Genomic DNA, 21452 nt, shown 5'->3' on the forward strand with positions numbered 1-21452 from the left:
TGGAGATTCAGACTATTATGTAAATGTTTAAGTCATTGGTGTAATCGTAGGGCTAGGTTTTGATTTAAACCTACTTTGATCTTCTTCCCCCTTGCTTGTCAGACTTAAGCTCCACAGTCCTTTCTATGCCTTGAACAAGGCAAACTGTTTTCTTCTTGGAGCCTTTGTTGTTGCTCCAGCCTGTTCTCTAATACCTGGGAAGCCCTTATGCTAAAGCTACTTGTATATGATCCCTCTCATCCCAAGGCTTGGCTCAGGTGTCTTTTTGCAGTTTAGTTTTGAAAGACCCTATCCACCTTGACTACTCCACTGAGTTTTCTGTTTTTACACAGCATCCTGTTTGTAGCCTTCATACACTAATCACAATCTTACATTATCTTGTTTATTTGTTTGCACATTTATTGTCTGCTTTTCTTTAGTAGGGTCTAAGGTCCATATATGAGTTCTTGATTAATGTGTATCTTTAGCACCTAAAACAGGGATTGGAATATTGTGGGTACTCAGTATGCATTTGTTGAGAAGAAGAAAGAGAGAGAAAGGAAGAGGAAGAGCTAAAGGGAGAGAGAATACAAATGAGTAATAAGTGAGAATCTAGGCACAAGTTTCCAACTTTCTCACCAGATGATTTAGGAGAGAACACATATAAGAAGTCTGATAAACAAATCTGACTCCTATTGGAATAAGTCATGTAATTACAACCTGTGCTTTTTGAATTTCCTCCTTTAGGAATCCAATATGCCACCCTCCTTTTAACTAAACTGCAGGACTCCAAAATTAAAGGCTGAGTAATTAGAGTAAAAAACCGTGGGAGCCTTCTGGGTTGCCTAATTAATAATGCTAAATATTCACCGTGATGTCATTGCAGGTAGTCACTAGGAACCCATAAAGTTGAAAATGAAACACTAAATTTCAGACAGTACTTCTCCAGACATAGGTAGAATTGTAGAACTTCTATAGGCTTACATGCCAGAACGTAATCATTGGAGTATAGATTGACCACAACCAGGACACAAAAGGTGATACCATTAGGTTGTTTGAAGATTTCCCTTAAGAAGTTCCACTGTGTGTTGTATATATGTGTATAATAAATTTTATCATAAAAAGAATATTAGAATTATAACCTTGCTGCTACAAACCTTACTAGTTTGATAGTGTTGAGGGAAATCCACTCAGGATAAATAATAAGATGTGATTATGTATCTTTCTTTAATTGGTCATCTTCAATATCAATCTTTTAATTAAAATATTTCAGAGAAGAGGTATTCTCTTTCTCTGTTACCCCATGTCTCACCTAGGACCTTGTACATAGGAGAACTGTTTTGGAGTTCACTTTCTATGAGGGCTCTGAGACTTACCTTGGAAATTGTAAAATACTCTGAAAATAAAATAATGGTATCTGGAGTCTACTATGGATATTTTTATTTTTCTAAGACATTCAATAGTCAGTTACAGTCTTAAAATGATAGTGAGACTGGGAATTTTAAAATATATATTAATGTGTGATTAATATATTATAAAATATGATTAAAATTATCAATTTAAGAGATAATGGTTTTTATCTATGGAAGGTTAATGTTTATCTTTTTATTCTAGTCCTAAAGAATATTCTCACGTATAATAAAGAATTTCCATTTGATGTTCAGCCTGTCCCATTAAGGTAAATAAATAAGCACCAGTATTTGTCTTCTCATTTTATTATCTATTTTATGCCTGTTTTTCAAATACTTGTGTTTTTACTATCAAATTTGGTATCATTGATATCATTGGTAGCAATGAGATGATTAACATTGACATTCATATCAATATCAACCTAATAATCAACACCTTATCTAGGAAGTTCGTGGCTGTGAGGGTTAACTGGTGTATTAAGTGGTGTAGTTCACTAATTTTTTTGTCCTTTTTTATATAGAAGAATTTTAGCACCTGGTGAGGAAGAGCATTTGGAATTTGAAGAAGATGAAGAAGAAGGTGGTGCTGGAGCAGGGTCTCCTGATTCTTTTCCTGCTAGAGTTCCTGGTGGGTACAAAAAACGTACATTAATTGAAGGTCAGGTATTTGGAACTTACTTTGCTACTTTTTAGTAAAGAGTAAAACATCTCCAGGTATGCCAATCTTAAGCAAATTTTCATGGCGACCCTGTTAGCAGTAGCTACTGCTTTAGTGTAAAAGTATCTTACTATTTGTGACAAGGATCCTCAAAACGTCCCATGTTTAGTTATTTGGTAAGACAACTCACAGGACTCAGCACATAGTTGTACTCACAGTTGTATTCTGAGTTAGTACAAGAAAACACAAGAACAAAATTAGCAAAGGGAAAAAGCACATTGGCAAATTCCAGAGGGAACTTCTAAGAGTCCTCTCCCATTAGAGTCAAATATGTACTTAATTCTCTCAATAAGTTGTAATAACACCTGTAAAATACAAAATATAGTCTATTGAGGAAGTGCCTTAGAGATTCAATGCACAAGGCACTTTTTGGAGTCTGATCCCCGTATAGGATCCCTTCACTTAGCATGGACCAAAACTCCAGACTCCATACCCCAGGAAGAAAGCAGGTGTTCAGCACAAACCATATTGTTTGCATGGACAGTTTATACATAGTGATCCTTCTTATCAGGGCATTATGGGAACCCTGCTTAAATCCAGGTTCTCAGATGCCATCCATGGACCAACATTGTAAGCAGACTTTGTAGAGTAACTGCCTTAGACTTGCTATGTTAATTCTTTTCTTTATACTATCAAGCCCTTCTTAAATCATATTATGATTGTGAAACCTAGACCTGGGGGAACAGATACTAAACAGTTGCCTTCATCAGGGAAATAAAGAATATATAGCAAGTCTTTTTTATTTATGGAAGATCTTGACAAGGCTATAAATACCCTAGTCAAGCACCCTGGGTAAAATTTGCCTATTCCACTTCTATACTTTCTTGTTTTTACTTCTGATACACTAGTTCATTTTTAGAAGTGTAGCAGTATGCTGTAATATTGTGATGCATTTTTTAATGACTTTTTATGCTTTATGGTATAGTTAAATATAGTAGGTGTGTCACTCAGATAACTTTGTAATTAAAGTCATATTCCAGCATTTTAAATACCCTTTGGGAGAAGGCATTTGAAATGTAAACTGTGTAAGCTTAGACCAATTAGATACCTGTGCATTTGGGTCTAACATCTACCAATCAGTAGTTGAGTGACTATACCTGATTCTTTATAAATGGAGATAATGACAGTGCCTCTTTCATAGGGTTACTGTGAAAATTAAGGCACCATATTCAAAGCGTTTGGCATGGTACCTTTCATTTGCTGCTACTCTGTTTTCATTATCACCTCTAAATGGTGATAACAGTACCTACACCATAGGATTATTGGAAAAATTACAGTCACCATAGATGTTATTGTTAATGTTTCTTTTGTACAAGGGCATTATTTCTGATTTTCTTTATGAAGAAAGAGCTGTATTTTACTTCATTTTTTCATATTGTGGGAAATTTCAAGATTGCTGGAATAATAATAATAAAGTAAATAAATTTGGTAAAATTTCTGTAATTTTTATTTTTTTTTCAAACCACATGCTATAATTGAAATAGAGTCCATTTCTATAAATTTCTGGTTTGGTTGTTTGCTACTTGCTATACTTCTGCAGCAAACAAGATCCTTGAAGCAAATGATGTAAGTCATGAAATGGACAGATTAAGGTCTTTATATGGAGTTCAGGTTGCTGAGTTGAAGAGAAACTCTAATTTAAATCCATTTGCTAGGAAAGATTAAGCCCAAAGTAAGTAAATTTTTGTATTGTGATATAGCATTTTGGTATTTCATTTCAGAGATACAGAAAGCTTGCTAAACCCTTCTATTCCCTGAATTATTTTCCCTCAAAGTAAGAAAGAGTACATATAGTTCAATTGGCTATATTTGATTTGGGATCATATTTTCCAGGACCTGTGTCATTGAAAAATAACTTATAAAATTATATTCATTGAAAATGTCATTGAAATAGTAAAAGGACATTTAACCTTTATCTTTATCGTAGGATAGGAAAAAATTTTTTGTTATACTGCAGACACCCAAGATTGCAGTGATGATGAGGCTGTTGTGCTACACTATCATAGCAATGTGCTTCTAAGAATCATAGCATTTTTCTTACCTTTATTTTATGTAATTTATATAATTGTAAGTTTGTTGTGACTTTTTTTTTTTTTTTTTTCTTTCTTTTTTGGTACTGAGGATTTAACACGGGCCACTTCACCAGTGAGCCACATCCTCAGCCCTTCTTATTTTTTACTTTGAGATAGGATCTCACTTGCTGGGGCCTCACTGAGTTGCTGAGACTAGTCTTGAATTCAGGATCCTCCTGTCTCAGCCTCCCAAGACACTGGGATTCAGGCTTGCGCCACAGCATCTAGCTTATTGTGATCTTTTTTTTAAAAGTCAGGCTTATTAAGGTGTCACTTACATATATAAAAGGCATGCTTTTTAGTGTGCAGCTTTATGAGTCTTGCAAACATACATGCTGAACACTACTATGGTTAACCTAATGAGGTGAGGTATAGTATGTGGGTATGTTATGACCAAAGTAGTTTCTTCCCATTTAAAACTAAAAATTCATTTTTATCCAACCTTTCTTGGAAAGAATAAAAAGTTGTTAAACCTTTCCTTGATATTAATATCGTTTTCAAAACTTTCAAGTCTCATAAGGCAAACAATACACTTTTGTTAAGTGACTGCCTTAAGTCCAAATAGAAGTTAACTTTTCTTAAGGTAATCTCAGTAGATTTCATTTAAATAGATGATAAAATTTATAACCTGTTATTTATTACCTGAAAATTTATCTGCCATGTTGAATAGTAAAGCTACTAAAATGACAAAACAAAGTAATGCAAATAAAAAAATAACTGGCCAGGTATGATGGTATACACTTAGAATCTGGCTACTTGGGAGAATGAGGCAGGAGGATTGCAAGCTTGAGGCCAGTGTGGGCAATAAAAAGAACTAGGGATGTAACTCAGTGGTAGAACACTTGTCTCACCTGTGTGAGGCCCTTGCATTTGATTCCTAGTACCACATGGATAAATAGCCATGACACAATTTATATAAGATTTTTAAAAATATTTCTGTGTAACTTAATCAAGATTAACATAGGCCTAGCAATTTCAATATTATTATACTTTTGTGTTGTTTCTTCATCTTTTGTGTAGTCTTAGGTATATATAAAAATCTTATTTTTGAAACTCAAAATGAAGAATGAAATTTACTTCTTTAATATCAAACCTGTTCTTGTTTTTTCCTACATAAATAAATATTTTATTCTGAGTTGAACTTGAGAATTAATCAAATATAGATTTAATTTTCATCTGAAGTGCAGTTTTTTTCTTGCCCACACATATAGGAAGTTGAAAACTACAGCAAAATATTCACTGCTGTTCCATGAATATTAGGGCATCCTTCTTTCACAGAAATTCAGAACATATCTAGGGTCAAGCAGTAAACACAACTGAAGTATGCAGTTAAACTCCAGCTCACCAAGAATTTCCTCTCTCTCAAAGTCTCAAATTCTCAGGCTGAGCAGAATAATCAGAACAAGAGTCCTTCATCCAGTCATATACTTATATTGAAAGAAAAGGAAAATACCATTTGGAGTTGTCCGGTGCAAGGGTCCAGCCATAGCAGCAGTCAGGGGTCCTAGGTGAATGGGAGGAGTCAGCGCGGTGGAGAAACAGCACACAGAGACACCAAGTGTTCTGAGGCTGAATGCCAATCTTTATTATTCACAGAATCTTTTTGTATGTTTTTTCTAGTTCTCCTAGCAGGTTTTCAGTAGTTTTAAGACTTGTTGATATTCTGTATCAATCTCAAGCCTAAGCACTTTGGGAAATATTTCAAGATTTCCTTTTTATAATTTGTTTTTTGTTTGTTTATTTGCAGTACTGGGGATTGAACTCAGGGGTGCTCTACCCACTGAGCTGCATCCCCAACCCTTTGATTTATTTTTCATTTTAAGGCAGGATCTTGCTAAGTTGCCCAGGCTAGACTCAAACTTGCTGGCCTCTCCTGCCTTAACCTGATGAATTGCTGGGATTACAGGCAAGCACCATTGTGCCTGGGTTTTGGTTTTTTTTTTTTTTTTTTTTATTAATTTATTTATTTATTTTTGTTTGTTCGTTTTGGTTTTCTTATCCATGAATCTTATCATTTAAAGTCAAAGGTTTTCTCCAGAGCTTTGCAGAGATTGGTTCATAGGAAATGTCTATTGAGTAGGCTTTTCTTCTTCAAAGCTCTCAGCAACATCTGGCCTGCTTTTTCTTGAAAGTACTCTGTACACTCACTTTTCAACCCAACACCTGTTGGTGACTCTTCTTTGCCTGCTAAATGGCATCTCTACATGAAGCACATACCCACTGACTCATCCCAGGTTTTGTGAGCATGATTATTAAGTTATTTTTTCCATATGTAATAGTAATATTTATAATTCAGCCATCATCCAAATCACATATTTCTGAACACAGAAAAATATATATTTCTAGTTCCAGTCAATAAAGAAAAAAATAAGAGCATACTCATAACCTACATACAAACAAATTTAATCGGGTATAATTTTTATTCTACAGACCTAGAAACATTATTATTTAAATGATAATGACCCCTACAATTTTTTTCAAACTTTTAAAATAATTTTAAAGTGAATAAACTTCTTACAATTTTAAACTCTTTTATCTTGAAAGCTTGGAGCAGTTCCTCAACTACTAATCAGTTGCCAGACAAGAGAAATTGTATATATGTTTTCATATTTTCACACAGTTTATACCTCTAAATTGAATTTATTAATTCAGACAAATAATGATATATCCATAATGTTATATCTGTGTGCAGTACAAATTGCAAAAATTTTCTGTTGCTAGATTTTTAAGACCCATTTCATGATTTATGCCATCTACCAAATATTATGGCCAGTTTGACAATATCATTACTTTAAATTGTGTTAAAAGTTATCCCAAAATAATAGAAAATATTATTATATATATCCTTTTTATTGCATTTTAAAATCACAAAGAAATGTGCACTTAAAAATAGTTGTGTGACAGACTCTAAATTGGTAGTACCAGACATGGATTTAATTACAAGTAGGATAAATCTAAAACAATGAAAACATATATTATCAGATACATGTGATCATGCTTAGTCTACATTTTAGGTATTAGATTGATCTCTGTCCTAAAAGTATCAACAAAAAATTTTGTATTCCTTGTTCATGACATTTAACTGATTATCAAACACCAAGGCAAAATAAAATAAGGACTGATTCACCTCTCATTGAAATAACCAATGCCTGTGATGAACATCTGTACAATATCATATAAAAAGTCAAGCAAATGACATTACTGAATAAGCAAACTCAAATCAGTATATTTTCAAAAGATGTAATCTTTGATAATTTTCTTCTTTAATGTTCTGATCTAGACAAAATGTACTATTTTAGAACAAAGACCATCAGTGGCATTGGAATGCCATTTCCATTTTTGGACTAGAAGAAAAAGTCTTCTGTATGGTATGATATGTGATGTAAACAATAGCAATTTTTTAAAAGCAAAATAAAAAGCTGAAAAGAAAAAAAATGACTGTCTTCCTCTTCTATATGTGAGGACAGGGTCTTAAAGGATTCCACTGACGGTCATATCTGTGTCACTCCAGACCCCTTACCCTGAGTCTGGTGGTCCTTTCATTGTCTGGTTCTCCATAATCTCTGTGGTACACAGAGAACTACTGAATGTGAGTCCCTCATATTCTGTACTCAGACCTTCATTTTTCTCAGCCTCCTCTTGGAACGAGAAGTTGTGGGTAGGGGACAAGGGGCTACAAATGCTCTCCCACTGTTTTCTGTACCTGTTGCAGTTAGAGTGGTGCCCGTTGCTGGGTCTGTCGGTGTGGTGGGATGCTCAGCAGAGGCAGAGTCTTTGCTTGTACAGTCCCCTCCCCACAGTGGCAGTAGCTGTAACATTGTTAGCTAGGTCAGATGCTTTTAGAAAGTTTTTAAAACATTCTTGAGTGAACTTGTCTTTGTTTAACAAACAGCCATTTGGGGGATCCGTAGCTACCTTCATAAATTGTTTTCCACAGATGAAGCACAGTAGAATAGAGCAACTTGAGTTTTTGTCTAAGTACAACCTGTTAATAAACAGTTTCCATCATCAAGATGGACTTTTTTGTGTCCCCTATTGCAGTAGTGGTCCAAACCTTGTAATTCATTGTCATTACCTTTAGGTTATCCTTAGCTTTAGGCTCAGAATTTTCCTCTCCCAGTTCTTGTATCTCTTCATCAGAAACCACGCTGAATTGAGAAATTCCCTCCAATTCTCTTTGACATCAGTGGTTTGCTCTGGTTGGTGCGTAAGAGATGGTTAGGGCAGATAAGTCAGAAAAGAGGTGCCTGCTGTCTTCTGTACAATTTAGAGCTCACCAGCTACCAGTGACTTTCTTTGTCTTGCAGTGAAAACTGAAAATGGAATCAACCAAGTGAACATTGTCCTGCTGCTCACTGCCATATAAGTCTCAAAGACCTATCACCATATTGTTGTCTGGGCTGCCCAGTCTCTGTCATTCCTGTGAATGTGCATTGCCCGGTACACAAAGTTCAAATGTTATTCTTTTCTAATCACTCCCTTACTTGGAGTTCTTAGTGACAGCTCAAGGACATCCATGGGATTCCAGAGAACTCTAAGAATAATCTTGGTTTTAACAGCTATAGCCATGTAGAACTTTCCACATTTAAAAGTATGAGACAGTAATAGTGACCTCACAAACTTGTCTACATCCTAATCTTTGGGACCTGTGACTGTTATGTTACATGGCAAAAGGAACTTTGTATATGTGATAATATTAAGGAGCTTGAGATGGGCAGGTTCTCCTGCAGTTCCTTTTAAGGCTTTATGGACAATTAAAGATGTTAAAATGGGACATGGTGGTTAGAAGCATGGACTTTGACCAAACTGCTGTGTGATTATGGATAATTTAGTTTTCTGTGCCTTTTCACTTCTGAAAAATGGAACTAATATTACCACCTACTGTTGTGAGGACTAGATGAGTTAATGTAGAGAGAGGATTAGAATAGGACCTGGCTCATCACAAATACTCACAAATGTTCAACCATTTCTTATTTATGTATCAATTCCATGTGGAAGAACGTTTATTCTGATCTTTGTTCTAGATCTGACAGCAAATGATCTAGTTGGAAAAGCATAGTTTACACTGGATTATGTGTAATGATTTCTTTCTTATCCTAGTCTTTTAATTTTATGAATGTAGTAGACTTTTTCTCCTATTACGCTATGAAATTGGATATGTTAATTCTTCATTTAGAAATCTTCCTTTTAATGCTTTGCCTCAATTTACAACTATCATATGGTTTTGTCTTTGATGCACAAACATGCTACTTTTCTCATCTAACTTGGGGGCTATAGATGGCATATTACTTTAGTATTTGATCTTCTTTTATGCTTATTATTTCTTCACTCATTGATAAATATTTTCCAGCCATTTGTTTTCTAGCGCATAATAACCTGTAGAACTGGAAATTTAGTCATTCATTTGATAACATATTTTCCCAGCAAAGATCTTTTTATTACTTGTACATGCAATACAAAAGGAACAGTTCCCATACTTTTCAGGATGCTTATCATGTATTCAGCAAGACAGAGCCAAAAGCACATCATTATGGTTAGAGATGTACACCAATGTTATAGGTTGGCAAAAAAATGGACTGAGGCAGTTCAGTAAATCTGGCCAGAACTAGGACTCACTGGGTATGTAGGAGTTGACCATGCAAAGAGAAAGCACATCTTAGCATTGTGAAACACCTTAAATAGACACTTTTCTGTGTAATCTGTGGTCTTAAGCACAGTCAGCTGCCTTCGTCATGGAGCACAATGTTTTACATTCTACCTTAAATTAGACAAGAAATTCAGACTTGAAATCACTGCCTCCATATTAAATTGTTAGAAGCTTAATAATTACAGTAAACCTTACTGTGAAGTCTCAGGCAAAGAGATTGTTGGTAAGGAGTAAAGTAGCATCAGCCCTGTCATTTCAACTGAAAAGTCTAGATAATGTCAGGTTATAAAATTGACTCATCCCAAAGTAAAAGCAATTTTAATATCTACTTGGGAAAAAATAATCTAACATCAAAAAGAATCTCTCACTGACTTTGAAAGTTGCAAAGCAATCATCTTTTGACTATCAAAAAAAGTAATAAAGGAAATAAGACATAAAAGAGGTAACTTTCTATTTTGTTGTTTTGTTTTGGGGTACCAGAGAGGTAACTTTCTTAATATATATAAAAAAAATTAAATTGTAATAACAAAAGAGCAGAAATACTTTAGAAAATTGGGCTAAAGAGAGGAAGAGATAGCAGACATACAGACACATACCAAGGTTTAAAAATATCTCTTAAACATATAAAAATATACTCAACTTTACTTTTAATAAAAAACATAAAGTAAAGCTACCATTGCTGAGCCTTAGGGACAATAGGTGCTTATTCATCACTTGTAGGAATAGAAAAATGGTACAGTCTCTTTGGAGGGGAATTGAGCAGTCTCGAACAATATAAATATTCATTTTTCCCTTAGCAGTCCCATTCCTAGGAATTTACTCTGAAGATGCACCTCCCAATAATATGGAGGGGAAAAAGGGCAAAAACACTTGTATATACACCAGATTCTCTACTGAGGTGTTTTTTTTAATGATAAAATATTAGAAATCACATAACTGCCAAATGAAGATTCACTGGAATAAACTATGATACATAGGATGCTGTAGGAAATAATTAGGAAAATCTCCATGAACTAATGAGTGATTTTTTCAAAATATATTGTTAACTTAACATATCAAGGTAGTTCACTTTAGCAGATTAAAGGGAAAGATTTCATAATCTTGTCAACAATACAGAAAAAGTTTTCAGTCTTGATTTTAAAACGATTCTTGACAAAGCACATCCTTAACTTGATAAAATGTGACTACACGATACAGCCAAAAAAATCATTTAATGGTGAAATTAAATAAAACAAGGGTGTCTATTACTTCAAAATTTTTGCAAGTGCTAGCCAGTGCACTAGGACAAGAAAAAAGAAAGAAAATATAAAAGGGAAGAGATGTTTTTTATTTGCATGTTTATGAATATATAGGGAAAATACTATAAATAACTGATTAATAAGATAATATGGTCCCTGGATACAAAATCTGTACAGACAAATCAATTCTATCGCAAGCAATAGTTACTTAGAATATGGACTATTGTAACATTTACAGTAGTATTAGAAAATATCAAGGGCCTTATTATAAATTCAACAAAAGAAGTATAAGACTTTTATGTAGAAAATAAACAATTTCATTTCAAAATAGCATATGTAAAATACTCTTGTTTTATCAAATTGTTTGTACTTGTGTGTTCATACATATTCCTAGAGAGACACCTGAAATGGCTACAACCTTTTAATAATTTTTATGGATGGGGAGATGTTGAATTGTACATTTTCTTTTACTTTTCTTTTACACTTCTCTCAATTGAATCATTTATGAGAATGCATTTTTATAAAATCAATGAAGTCATTATATTTAATTGATTCATAATACTAGATGAACTTTAGATTTGTTTCGACATAATTATAAATGCATGGACTATAATTTGCTCCAATTCAGTCCCCTTACCCTTCCCATCCTCCCCCTTCTGTTCTCTTTCCTCCACTTTACTGATCTTTTTATTTATTTACATTTGTCTTATAATTTTTTTCTTTTATTAATTTTTTAATTTTTATTTTTTAAAATTAGTGTCTTATAGATACAGAAAATGATGTTTCATCATAGTATATTCACATATGTGCATTGGAAAGTTAGTTCAGATTCATTCCACAGTTTTTCCCTAAACCACCCCCCTCCATTCCCTTCTTAAAAGGGGAAAGAGAGCAGGATGGAGGATGGGAGGGAAGGTGGGCAGGGTCAGGTCAGAACATGATAGTCAAAAGTGTGGGGTTTTGACTTGCAGAGAACATTGAACTGAAGAAGCCTGAAGTCTCCAAAACAGCCTTAGCAGCAAAACCTTTGCCCTTCTCTGACCCTCCTGTACTTCATCCCTTTCTCTCCCACAGCCAGTCATAAACCTAGAAAGGTGTCTCTTCCCCTGCCCCCTTTTCCTTAAAGACCCTCATTCCAGACAGGACCTCTGCTAGGCTCAGAAGGAAAGAAGGCTATACAAAGAGGCCAAGAAGAATATGAACAGACAAGGCTTGCTGGAATCCTTCTCAGCCTTTTACCATTAGCTTACTTCTTGTCCAGTCATTTCTACATGGCCATCCCTTCTTCATGGAACATAAATATAAAAATAGTTTTCCCTGGATCTGTAGGTCTTTATTTCTGAAGACTCTTAGGTCAAACAAAAGTTCTATTAAATAATGTTATAATATTTTAAAATGTAAAGATACATACAAGTTCATGAATTAGAAGAAACAATTTATAAAGATAGGACTATTTCTAAAAATCATCTGAATTTTTATTGCAGTTCCCGGAATTTGCATTACCAAATGTTGAGACCTTTTATAAAGCTTTAGTAATTAAGATACCGTGTTAGTGGTAAGAGGATAAATAGTACAGTGAGACAAAATAGAGAACTCAGAAAGCGACTACCATGTGATTTATGATTGAGGTGGGACTGCAGATCAGTGAGGGAAATGTCAGTCTTTTTAATGAGTAGTGCTGAGACAATTGAGGATTTATGTGGAATAGAATGAAATTAAGCTCCTACTACACACCATAGACAATAATTCTGTGTGGCATATAGAATTAAGTGTGAATGACCAAACAATAAAATGCTTACAAGATAATACCTTTGTGACTTTGGAGTGGGGGAAGTTTTCTTGAATAAGACGTAAAAAGCACTGACTATAAAGGAAGATCTTAAGAAATTTGACTATACTAGCATTAAGTATTTATCATAATCAAAAGACACCATTACAGAGAAAAGTCATTCTAAACATTCAAAACTAATAGTTGGTGTTAGAAGTTAGCAACAGTTGCTATCTTTTGGAAAAGTGAACTGGACAGGTGAGGAGATGGGGTGAGGGGAAGGACACTCCCAGGAGACTGATCTTATCTTTCCTAGAGCTGATGCTGGTAATACAGGTGTATTCACTTTGTGAAAATTTCAGCAAACTGTACTTAAAATTTGTGCATTTTAAAATGTATATGCTATGCTTCAACAAAAAGTCTTTATAAAGGAAAATTAGTAAAAAGCTATTTTAAAGGAAAACTGCTAAGAAGCTATTTGTAAAACACTTATCCAGGAAAATAATAGACACGACAGCTCAATAAGAAAAAGATACACATCTCAGCAGAAAAGTGAGCAAAGTAATTGGACACTTCAGAAAAGAGGAAATTTGTAAGTTTGATTTATATGAAAAGGTGTTCAACCTTATTAGTCTTCAGAGAAATGCAAATTAAAATGATTGATACCTCTTTACACCAAAATTGGCTAAAGTGAAGAATCTGAGAAAACAGTGCCTCGTGAGGATGTGGAATAATGGGAACACTACCTCACTTGGGCTGGGAATAAAAATTGGCACAACCACCTTGGGAAATAAATTGTTATTACATAGTAGGTATGGAGGTAGCATACCAGGTGACTTAGTGATTCCTCTGTTTCAGAAATGGGTGCTTATGGGCACCCAAAGATGTTCAGAAGAGTATGTATAATAGCCTTGTTAATGATATCCAAAAACTTGAAGTAATTCAAATATCCATCAACACAAGAATGAGTACATAAACTGTGGTATAGTTATACAGCCATATACTATATAATAGAATGGACTTTTCTACAGAAAGATTCGGATTAATATATGTATATACATATATACATATGTGCATATATGTATGTATATAAATATATATAAATATAAATGTGTATATGTATATATATATATACTCACAATTTTCATAAAGTTTCAGAGGTGTTTCTTAACTCTGAAGTTCATCCCAGATGTCCAGTGAAAAGCCCCTCTTCAAGAAGCACTCTCATTTGTCAGTCAAAAGAAGATGGCATAGAAGGTATTATGTACATATTTAGAGTTATCAGCCTGAGCCCATTTAGGTCTGTTAATGCAACAGTGGAATGAAGTCTCCAGTCTTTCCCATTCTTGCATTTTTCTGTGTTGCCTTTCTATTTGTTTAAATTAGAAAGTAAGACTTGTAATATATTTTTAAAATATTTTTTTAGTTGTCGATAGACCTTTATTTTTATTTATTTTTACACGTGGTGCTGAGAATTGAACCCAGTGACTCACACATGCTGAGCCACAAACCCAGCCCCTTATAATACATTTTTAACACCACTGTTAAGGTATAATTTTCATATCATAACATTTCCCCACTGTAAATGTATAATTCATTGATTTTTGACACATTTATAGTGTTGTGTGTCTGTCACCGCCATCCAAATTTAGAACATTTCCATTACCTGCCAAAATTCTCTTAAGCCCATTTGCCATCAGTCAATGTGTTATTTTCAAATATAGTACATTGATTGCTTCATGTATTTCAAATACCTCATCATTAAAAGTAGGATAACAGAGTATAAAATCAAAAGTTGAAAAACATCTACCAAAATCTTTTCTAAGTATGGTTTGAGGTTCTTCATACGTAGTTGGATTAAAATCAGTTCATTTGCATCTATTCTCCATAGGGGTTTTTTTTAAAAAGGGAACAAACTACAGTTGATTTTTTTTCTTCATATGTTTTTGGTGGGCAAATGTCATGTCATTCTGGGTCAGTTTTTAGTTTTAAAAATTTTAACTGGTGTATGGAAAAGAATTCAGATATACAAGTTGCTCTTTTATATAGCATTCTTTAGTACTGATTTCTGAGAGAATAAATCATACAGAATAGGATGAGGAAAAGAGTGGAAGTCAGACTGTATAATTCAATTAAATACATAAGTATCAGATCGTTAATTATTTTCTTTATTAGGAGTAACTAAAGGAAAAGTAGTGTTGATCCAGTCTTAAATGTCTCAAACTTTAGGACAAATATTTTAAAAGCTTTTTCTTTGTTGTACCACTTCATATTAAGATGTTAATTATAATATAGATGAACATATGGAGTATAAATATTAGGTGAGCATATTATGCTATTATGAGATACTTATAATTGGGCTTCCGCAAATGTGAATTTTTAACAAACAACAATTTCAACTTAAAGGTGATTATATGATATGGAAGTGCAGATTTATCTTGTGTATAATTAAATATTTGTCTAAAAAGTGTGGTGTAACATCAGATGTTTGTGAGTTTTGAAAATCAAAATACATAATGCCTACCTAGTCACTAAATAAGAGCAAGACTGTATCTTTTCTGTTTGTTAATTGGTAGAGCTAACTTTTATTGAGGTTTCTCTGTTGCCAGGTACTCTATTACCAAGGTTGCCATCGGAACCCGGAATGACATTGCTCACTATCAGGATTGAGAAAATTGGTCTGAAAGATGCTGGACAGTGCATCGATCCCTATATCACAGTTAGTGTAAAGGGTAAATAAATGGCAAATTGTATTTGGGACAATGTTTTTGATGGATATGTTTTTGAGGGATAGTCTTGTGTATGTGACAACTTATTTAATTCATTCTATGATGAAGCAAAATCCTAGAAGAGATCATAACTTCTTCACTGAACATAATTCTGACAGACTTACAAAAATATTTTCCTACTTATAATACACACTCACTTTTGCTTTTGAGTTTGAATAGATCTTTATGTTCTTCATATTCCATCTAAGGTGCTGATTAGACATACACATTGTCCTTAGCAGATACAGCCTTCATGATATAGATTAACAATAGCACTCCTCACTTTTCCATGGGTATGTAGTTTTCTATGCAAAACCCCATGTCCTGTTTTCCCATTTTTCCTGCTTCAGGCCATCTTCTTCCTGTGCTCCAGAGGTATCTACATAGGCAAGTCCTACAGAAGCAGATGAGAATTAGGCTTCAGACCATCATCAGTAGCAACAGGGAAGTAGGGTGCATCCATAATATCCCTGCCCTGTATGCAGTCCCGTGGGATGATGATGATGAGATTAAGGAATAAGTTATACCATTTTAGAGAAATAACTGTACTTAGGACAAATGGCTTATATTTTTAAGATATCTAAATATCCTTTTTTAATTTTTAATTTGTTCTAGTTGGTTATACATGACAGTAGAATGCATTTTGACACATTGTACACAAATGGAACATAACTTCTCATTCCTCTGACTGTTCATGGTGCTGAATCACACCAGCAGTGTAATCATACATACGTATAGCATAATAAAGTCTGTCTCATTTTCCCATTCTTCCCATCCCCAAGGTCCCACCTCTCCCCTCACTCCCCTCTGCACAATTCTTCCCTAAACCGCTCCCCCCACATACAGTATGACTCAGCATCCACTTATCAGAGAAAATATATGGCCTTTGGATTTTTGGAATTCCTTATTTCACTTAGTATAATATTCTCTAGTTCCATTCATTTACCTGCAAGTGCCATAATTTCATTCTTCCTTAAGGCTGAGTAATATTCTATTGTGTATATGTGCCTCATTCTCTTGATCCATTCATCTGTTGAAGGGCATCTAGGTGGGTTCATAGTTTATCTATTGTGAATTGAGCTGCTGTTACATTGATGTGGCTTCATCCCTGTAGCATGCTGATTTTAAGTCCTTTGATATAAACCAAGGAGTGGGAGAGCTGGCTCAAAATGCTGGTCCATTCAGTTTTCTGAGGAATCTCCATACTGCTTTCTATAGTGATTGCACCAACTTGCAGTCTCACCAGCAATGTATGAGTGTATCTTTTTCGCCACATCCTTGTAAACACTTCTTATTGCTTCTATTCTTGATGATTGCCATTCTGGTTGGAGGGACATGAAATCTTAGAGTACTTTTGATTTGCATTTCTCTAATTGCTAGAGATGCTGAACATTTTTAATACATTTATTGATTGATTGCATTTCTTCTTCTGTGAAGAGTCTGTTCAGTTCCTAAGCCCATTTATTGATTGGGTTATTTGGTTTTTTTGGTGCTAAGTTTTTTGCGTTCTTTTTTATATCCTGGAGATGAGTGCTCTATCTGAGGTGTGTGTGGTAAAGATTTTCTCCCAATCTGTAGGCTCTCTCTTCACATTCTTGATTGTTTCCTTTGCTGAGAAGAAGCTTTTTAGTTTGAATCCCTCCCATGTATGCATTCTTGATGTGACTTCTTGAACTTGAGGAGTCTTGTTAAAAAACAGGTTCTATGCCTACATGATGAATATTTGGGTCTACTTTTTCTTCTATTAGGCATAGGGTCTTTGTTCTAGTGCCTAAATCTTTGATCCACTTTGAGTTGATTTTGTGCAGGGTGAGAAATGGGGTTTAATTTCATTTTGTTACATATGGATTTCCAGTTTTCCCAGCACCATTTGTTGAATAGTCCATCTTATCTCCAATGTATGTTTTTTGGCTCCTTTGTCTAGTATGAGATAACCATATTTATGTGGGTTTGTCTCTGTGTCTTCTATTTTGAATCATTGGTCTATGTCTATTTTGGTGCCAATACCATGGCAGTTTTGTTTTCTTTTGTTCTGTAGTATAGTTTAAGGTCTGATATTGTGATGCCTCCTGCTTCCGTCTTCTTGCTAAGAATTGCTTTGACTCTTCTGGGTCTCTTATTTTTCCAAATAAATTTCATGATTGCTTTCTCAAGTTCTATGAAGAACATTATTGGAATTTTCTTAGGAATTGCTTTAAATCTGTTTAACACTTTTGGTAGTATGGCCGTTTTGGCAATATTAATTCTGCCTTCCCAAGAGCATGAGAGATCGTCCCATCTTCTAAGGTCTTCTTCAATTTCTTTCTTTTAGTGTTCTGGAGTTTTCATTGTAGAGGCATTTCACATCTTTTGTTTGATTGATTTCCAAGGTTTTTGTTTTGTTTTGTTTTGTTTTGCTTTTTAAGACTATTATGGATGGGGTAGTTTTCCTAATTTCTCTTGCAGTGGATTCATTGCTTATGTATAGGAGCATTTGATTTATGGGTATTGATTTTATATTCTGCTACTCTGCTGAATTCATTTATGAGTTCTAGAAGTTTTCTGGTGAAATTTTTTGAATCTTCTAAATTTAGAATCATGTCATTGGCAAAAAGTGATAGCTTGAGTTCTTCTTTTCCTATTCTTATCCCTTTAATTTCTTTGCTCTGACTATCTCATTGTTCTGGCTAGAGTTTCAAGGACAGTGTTGAATAGATGGGGTAAAAGAGGGCATCCCTGTCTTGTTTCAGTTTATAGAGGGAATGCTTTCAATTTTTCTCCATTTAGAATGATGTTGGCCTTGGGCTTAGCATAGATAGCTTTTACAATGTTGAGGTATGTTCCTGCTACCCCTAGTTTTCCTAGTGTTTGAACATGAAGGGGTGCTGTATTTTATCAAATGCTTTCTCTGTGACTGTTGAGATAATCATATGATTGTCGTCTTTAAGTCCACTTCTTGTGATATATTACATTCATTGATTTCCATATGTTGTGCATCCCTGGGATGAAACCCTTTTGATCATTGCACACTATCTTTTTAATATGTTTTTGTGTGTGATTTACCAGAATTTTATTGAGGATTTTTGCTTCTATGTTCATCAGGGATATCGGTCTGAAGTTTTCTTTTTTTCATGTGTCTCTGTCTGCATTTGTTATCAAGGTGATATTTGCCTCCAAGAATAAGTTTGGAAGAGTTCCCTCCCTTTCTATTTCATGAATAACTTGAAAGAGTATTGGTGTTAACTCTTCTTTGAAGGTCTTTTAGAACTCGGCTGAGAATTCATCTGGTCCTGGGCTTTTCTTGACTGCTACGCTTTTGATGGCTTCTTCTATTTCATTGATTGAAATTGATCTGTTGTGTATGTCCTCCTGCTTCAGTTTGGTAGATTGTATGTCTCTAGAAATTTGTTGATGTCTTCAAGATTTTCTGTTTTATTTGAGTATAAGTTTTCAAAATACTTTCTAATAGCCTTCTGTATTTCAGTAGTGTCCAACATGGTATATCTTTTTTTCATTATGAATTTTAGTAATTTCAGTTTTCTCTTCTCTTCATTACTGTAGCTAAGGGTTTATCAATTTTATTTATCTTTTCAAAGAACCAACTTTTGTTTTGTCAATTTTTCAATTGTTTCTTTTGTTTCAATTTTATTGACTTTCAGCTCTGATTTTAATTATTTTTTTCTGATTTCAAGTGTTTCCTGTCTTCTACTTTCAGTGTTGATTTGTTCTTCCTTTTATAGGGCTTTGAGATGGAATTTTAGGTCACTTATCTATTGATTTTTTTATTCTTTTAATGGATGAGCTCAATGCAATGAACTTTCCTCTTAGTACTGCCTTCATGGTGTCCCAGAAATTTTGATATGTTGTATCAGTGTTCTCATTTACTGCTAAATATATTTTTATTTCAACCCTGAGTTCTTCTGCTTTCCATTCATTGTTTAATAGCATGCTCTTTAGTCTCCAGGTGTTGGAGTAGCTTCTATTTTTTATGTTATCATTGATTTCTAGTTTCATTCCATTATGATCTGATAGAATGCAGGTTAGGGTTTCTACTTTTTTGTGTTTGCTGAGATGAGAGTTGATTTATGGCATCACATATGGTCTATTTCAGAGAAGGATCCTTGTGCTGCTGAGAAGAAAGTGTATGTGCTTGATGATGGATGAAATACTCTATATATGTCAGTTAAGTCTAAATCATCAATTAATTATTATTTAGTTATATAGTTTTTGGTTAAATTTTTGTTTGGAAGAGCTATCCAGTGTGAGAGAGGTGTGTTAACGTCACCCAGTATAATTGTGTTGTGGTCTCTTTGAGTCTTGAAACTGAGAAAGATTTGTTTGATGTACATAGATGCTCCATTGTTTGGGGCATATACATTTACCATTGCTATGTCTTGTTGATGTGTGATTTCCTTAAGCAGTATGAAATGTCCTTTCTCCCTGCTGACTGACTTTGTTTTGAAGTCCACATTGATATGAGGATGGTCCCCCTGCTTGTTTTTACAGTCCATGTGAGTGGTACGTTATATCCCAACCTTTCACCCTCAGTCTGTGGATGTCTTTTCCTGGGAGGTTAGTCCCTTGAAGACAGCATATTGCAGGGTCTTAATCCAGTCTACCAGTCTGTGTCCTTTAATGATGAGTTTAGTCCATTAACATTCAGGGTTATTATTGAGATGTGGTTTGTATTCCTGGTAATTTTGGGGTTTATTTGGTTTTTAACTTGACTTAGTTTCTCCTATGATAGACTTTTCCTTTAGTGTAGTTTCTCCCTTTACTGGTTTTCATGTTTTTTTTTTCTTCTTTTCATTTCCTCCTCATGAAATATTTTGCTGAGAATATTCTGTAGTACAGACTTTTGGTTGTGAGTTCTTTTAACTTCTGTTTATCATGGAAGGTTTTTATTTCATCATCAAATTGGAAGCTTAATTTTGCTGGATATACAATTCTCAGTTGGCATCCATTTTCTTTCAGAACTTGATATGTGTTATTCCAGACCTCCTGGCATTGGGGATTCGGATTGAGAAATGGGCTGAAATTCTAATTGGTTTCCCCCATATGTAATTTGATGTTTTTTGCCCCACAGCCTTTATAATTCTGTCGTTACTCTGTATGTTAGTCATTCTTATTGCAATGTGCCTTGGAGTGAGTCTGCTGTAATTTTGTACATTTGTGGTCCAGTAAGCCTCTTGTAGTTGATTTTCCATTTCATTCTCTAGATTTGGGAAGTTTTCTGATATTATGTCATTGAAAAGATTGTGTATTCCTTTGGTGTGTATCTCCATGCCTTTATCTATTGCAATAAATCTTAAATTTGGTCTTCTCATGTTATCTCATATTTCTTGGAAGTTGTTCATGGTTTCTTACCATCTTCTCTGTGTGGTCCACTTTATTTTCAAGATGTATGTTTTGTTTTCATTGTCTGAGGTTCTGTCTTGTAAGTGGTCTAGTCTTTTGGTGACACTTTCCATTGAATTTTTAATTTGGTTTACTGTTTCCTTCATTTCAGGGATTTCTGCTTGATTCCTTTTTATAATCTCTGCTTCTTTATTGAAGTGATCTTTCACTTCCTGAAGTTTCTCTGTGGTATCATCCTTTATTTCGAAGATCAGTGTAACTATGTATTTTCTAAACTCCGTCTCTGACATTTCTTCTACTGTGTTGTCCTGGATTCTATTTTTGGAACATCTTGGTTTGTTTGAGGCACTTTGTTCCCTTGTTTTCTCATGTTGTTTGTGAGTCTTCTTATCTAGTGGTATGGATCAGAAGCAGTACAGTTTCTACCCTGTAGTCTTCTAGTGTCCCTGAAGGCTTCCAGTACCTCACCTTTAAGGGGGAGACCAGTATTTATAGCACCCACCCAATACGAACTAT

General features: G+C 34.4%; 1 protein-coding gene across 7 annotated transcripts in view; it reads left to right on the top strand.

The window, feature by feature from the left end:
* AIDA (axin interactor, dorsalization associated) overlaps positions 1-21452 on the top strand; it is a 50413-nt gene that overhangs the window by 21037 nt on the left and 7924 nt on the right. For 4 of the 7 annotated variants that reach the window (XM_079106806.1, XM_079106807.1, XM_079106812.1 and 1 more), the window contains 3 exons: positions 1594-1657; positions 1910-2016; positions 15441-15563. In XM_079106806.1, coding sequence (XP_078962932.1) covers positions 1594-1657; positions 1910-2016; positions 15441-15563 — 294 coding nt within the window. Of the gene's footprint in view, positions 1-1593; positions 1658-1909; positions 2017-15440; positions 15564-15949; positions 16169-21452 lie in introns of those variants that run through there. The other 3 variants (XM_079106808.1, XM_079106811.1, XM_079106810.1) reach the window with 2 other exon arrangements.

This window comes from Sciurus vulgaris (genome assembly GCF_902686455.1).
Source record: "Sciurus vulgaris genome assembly, chromosome: 12".
Lineage (NCBI taxonomy): Eukaryota > Metazoa > Chordata > Mammalia > Rodentia > Sciuridae > Sciurus > Sciurus vulgaris.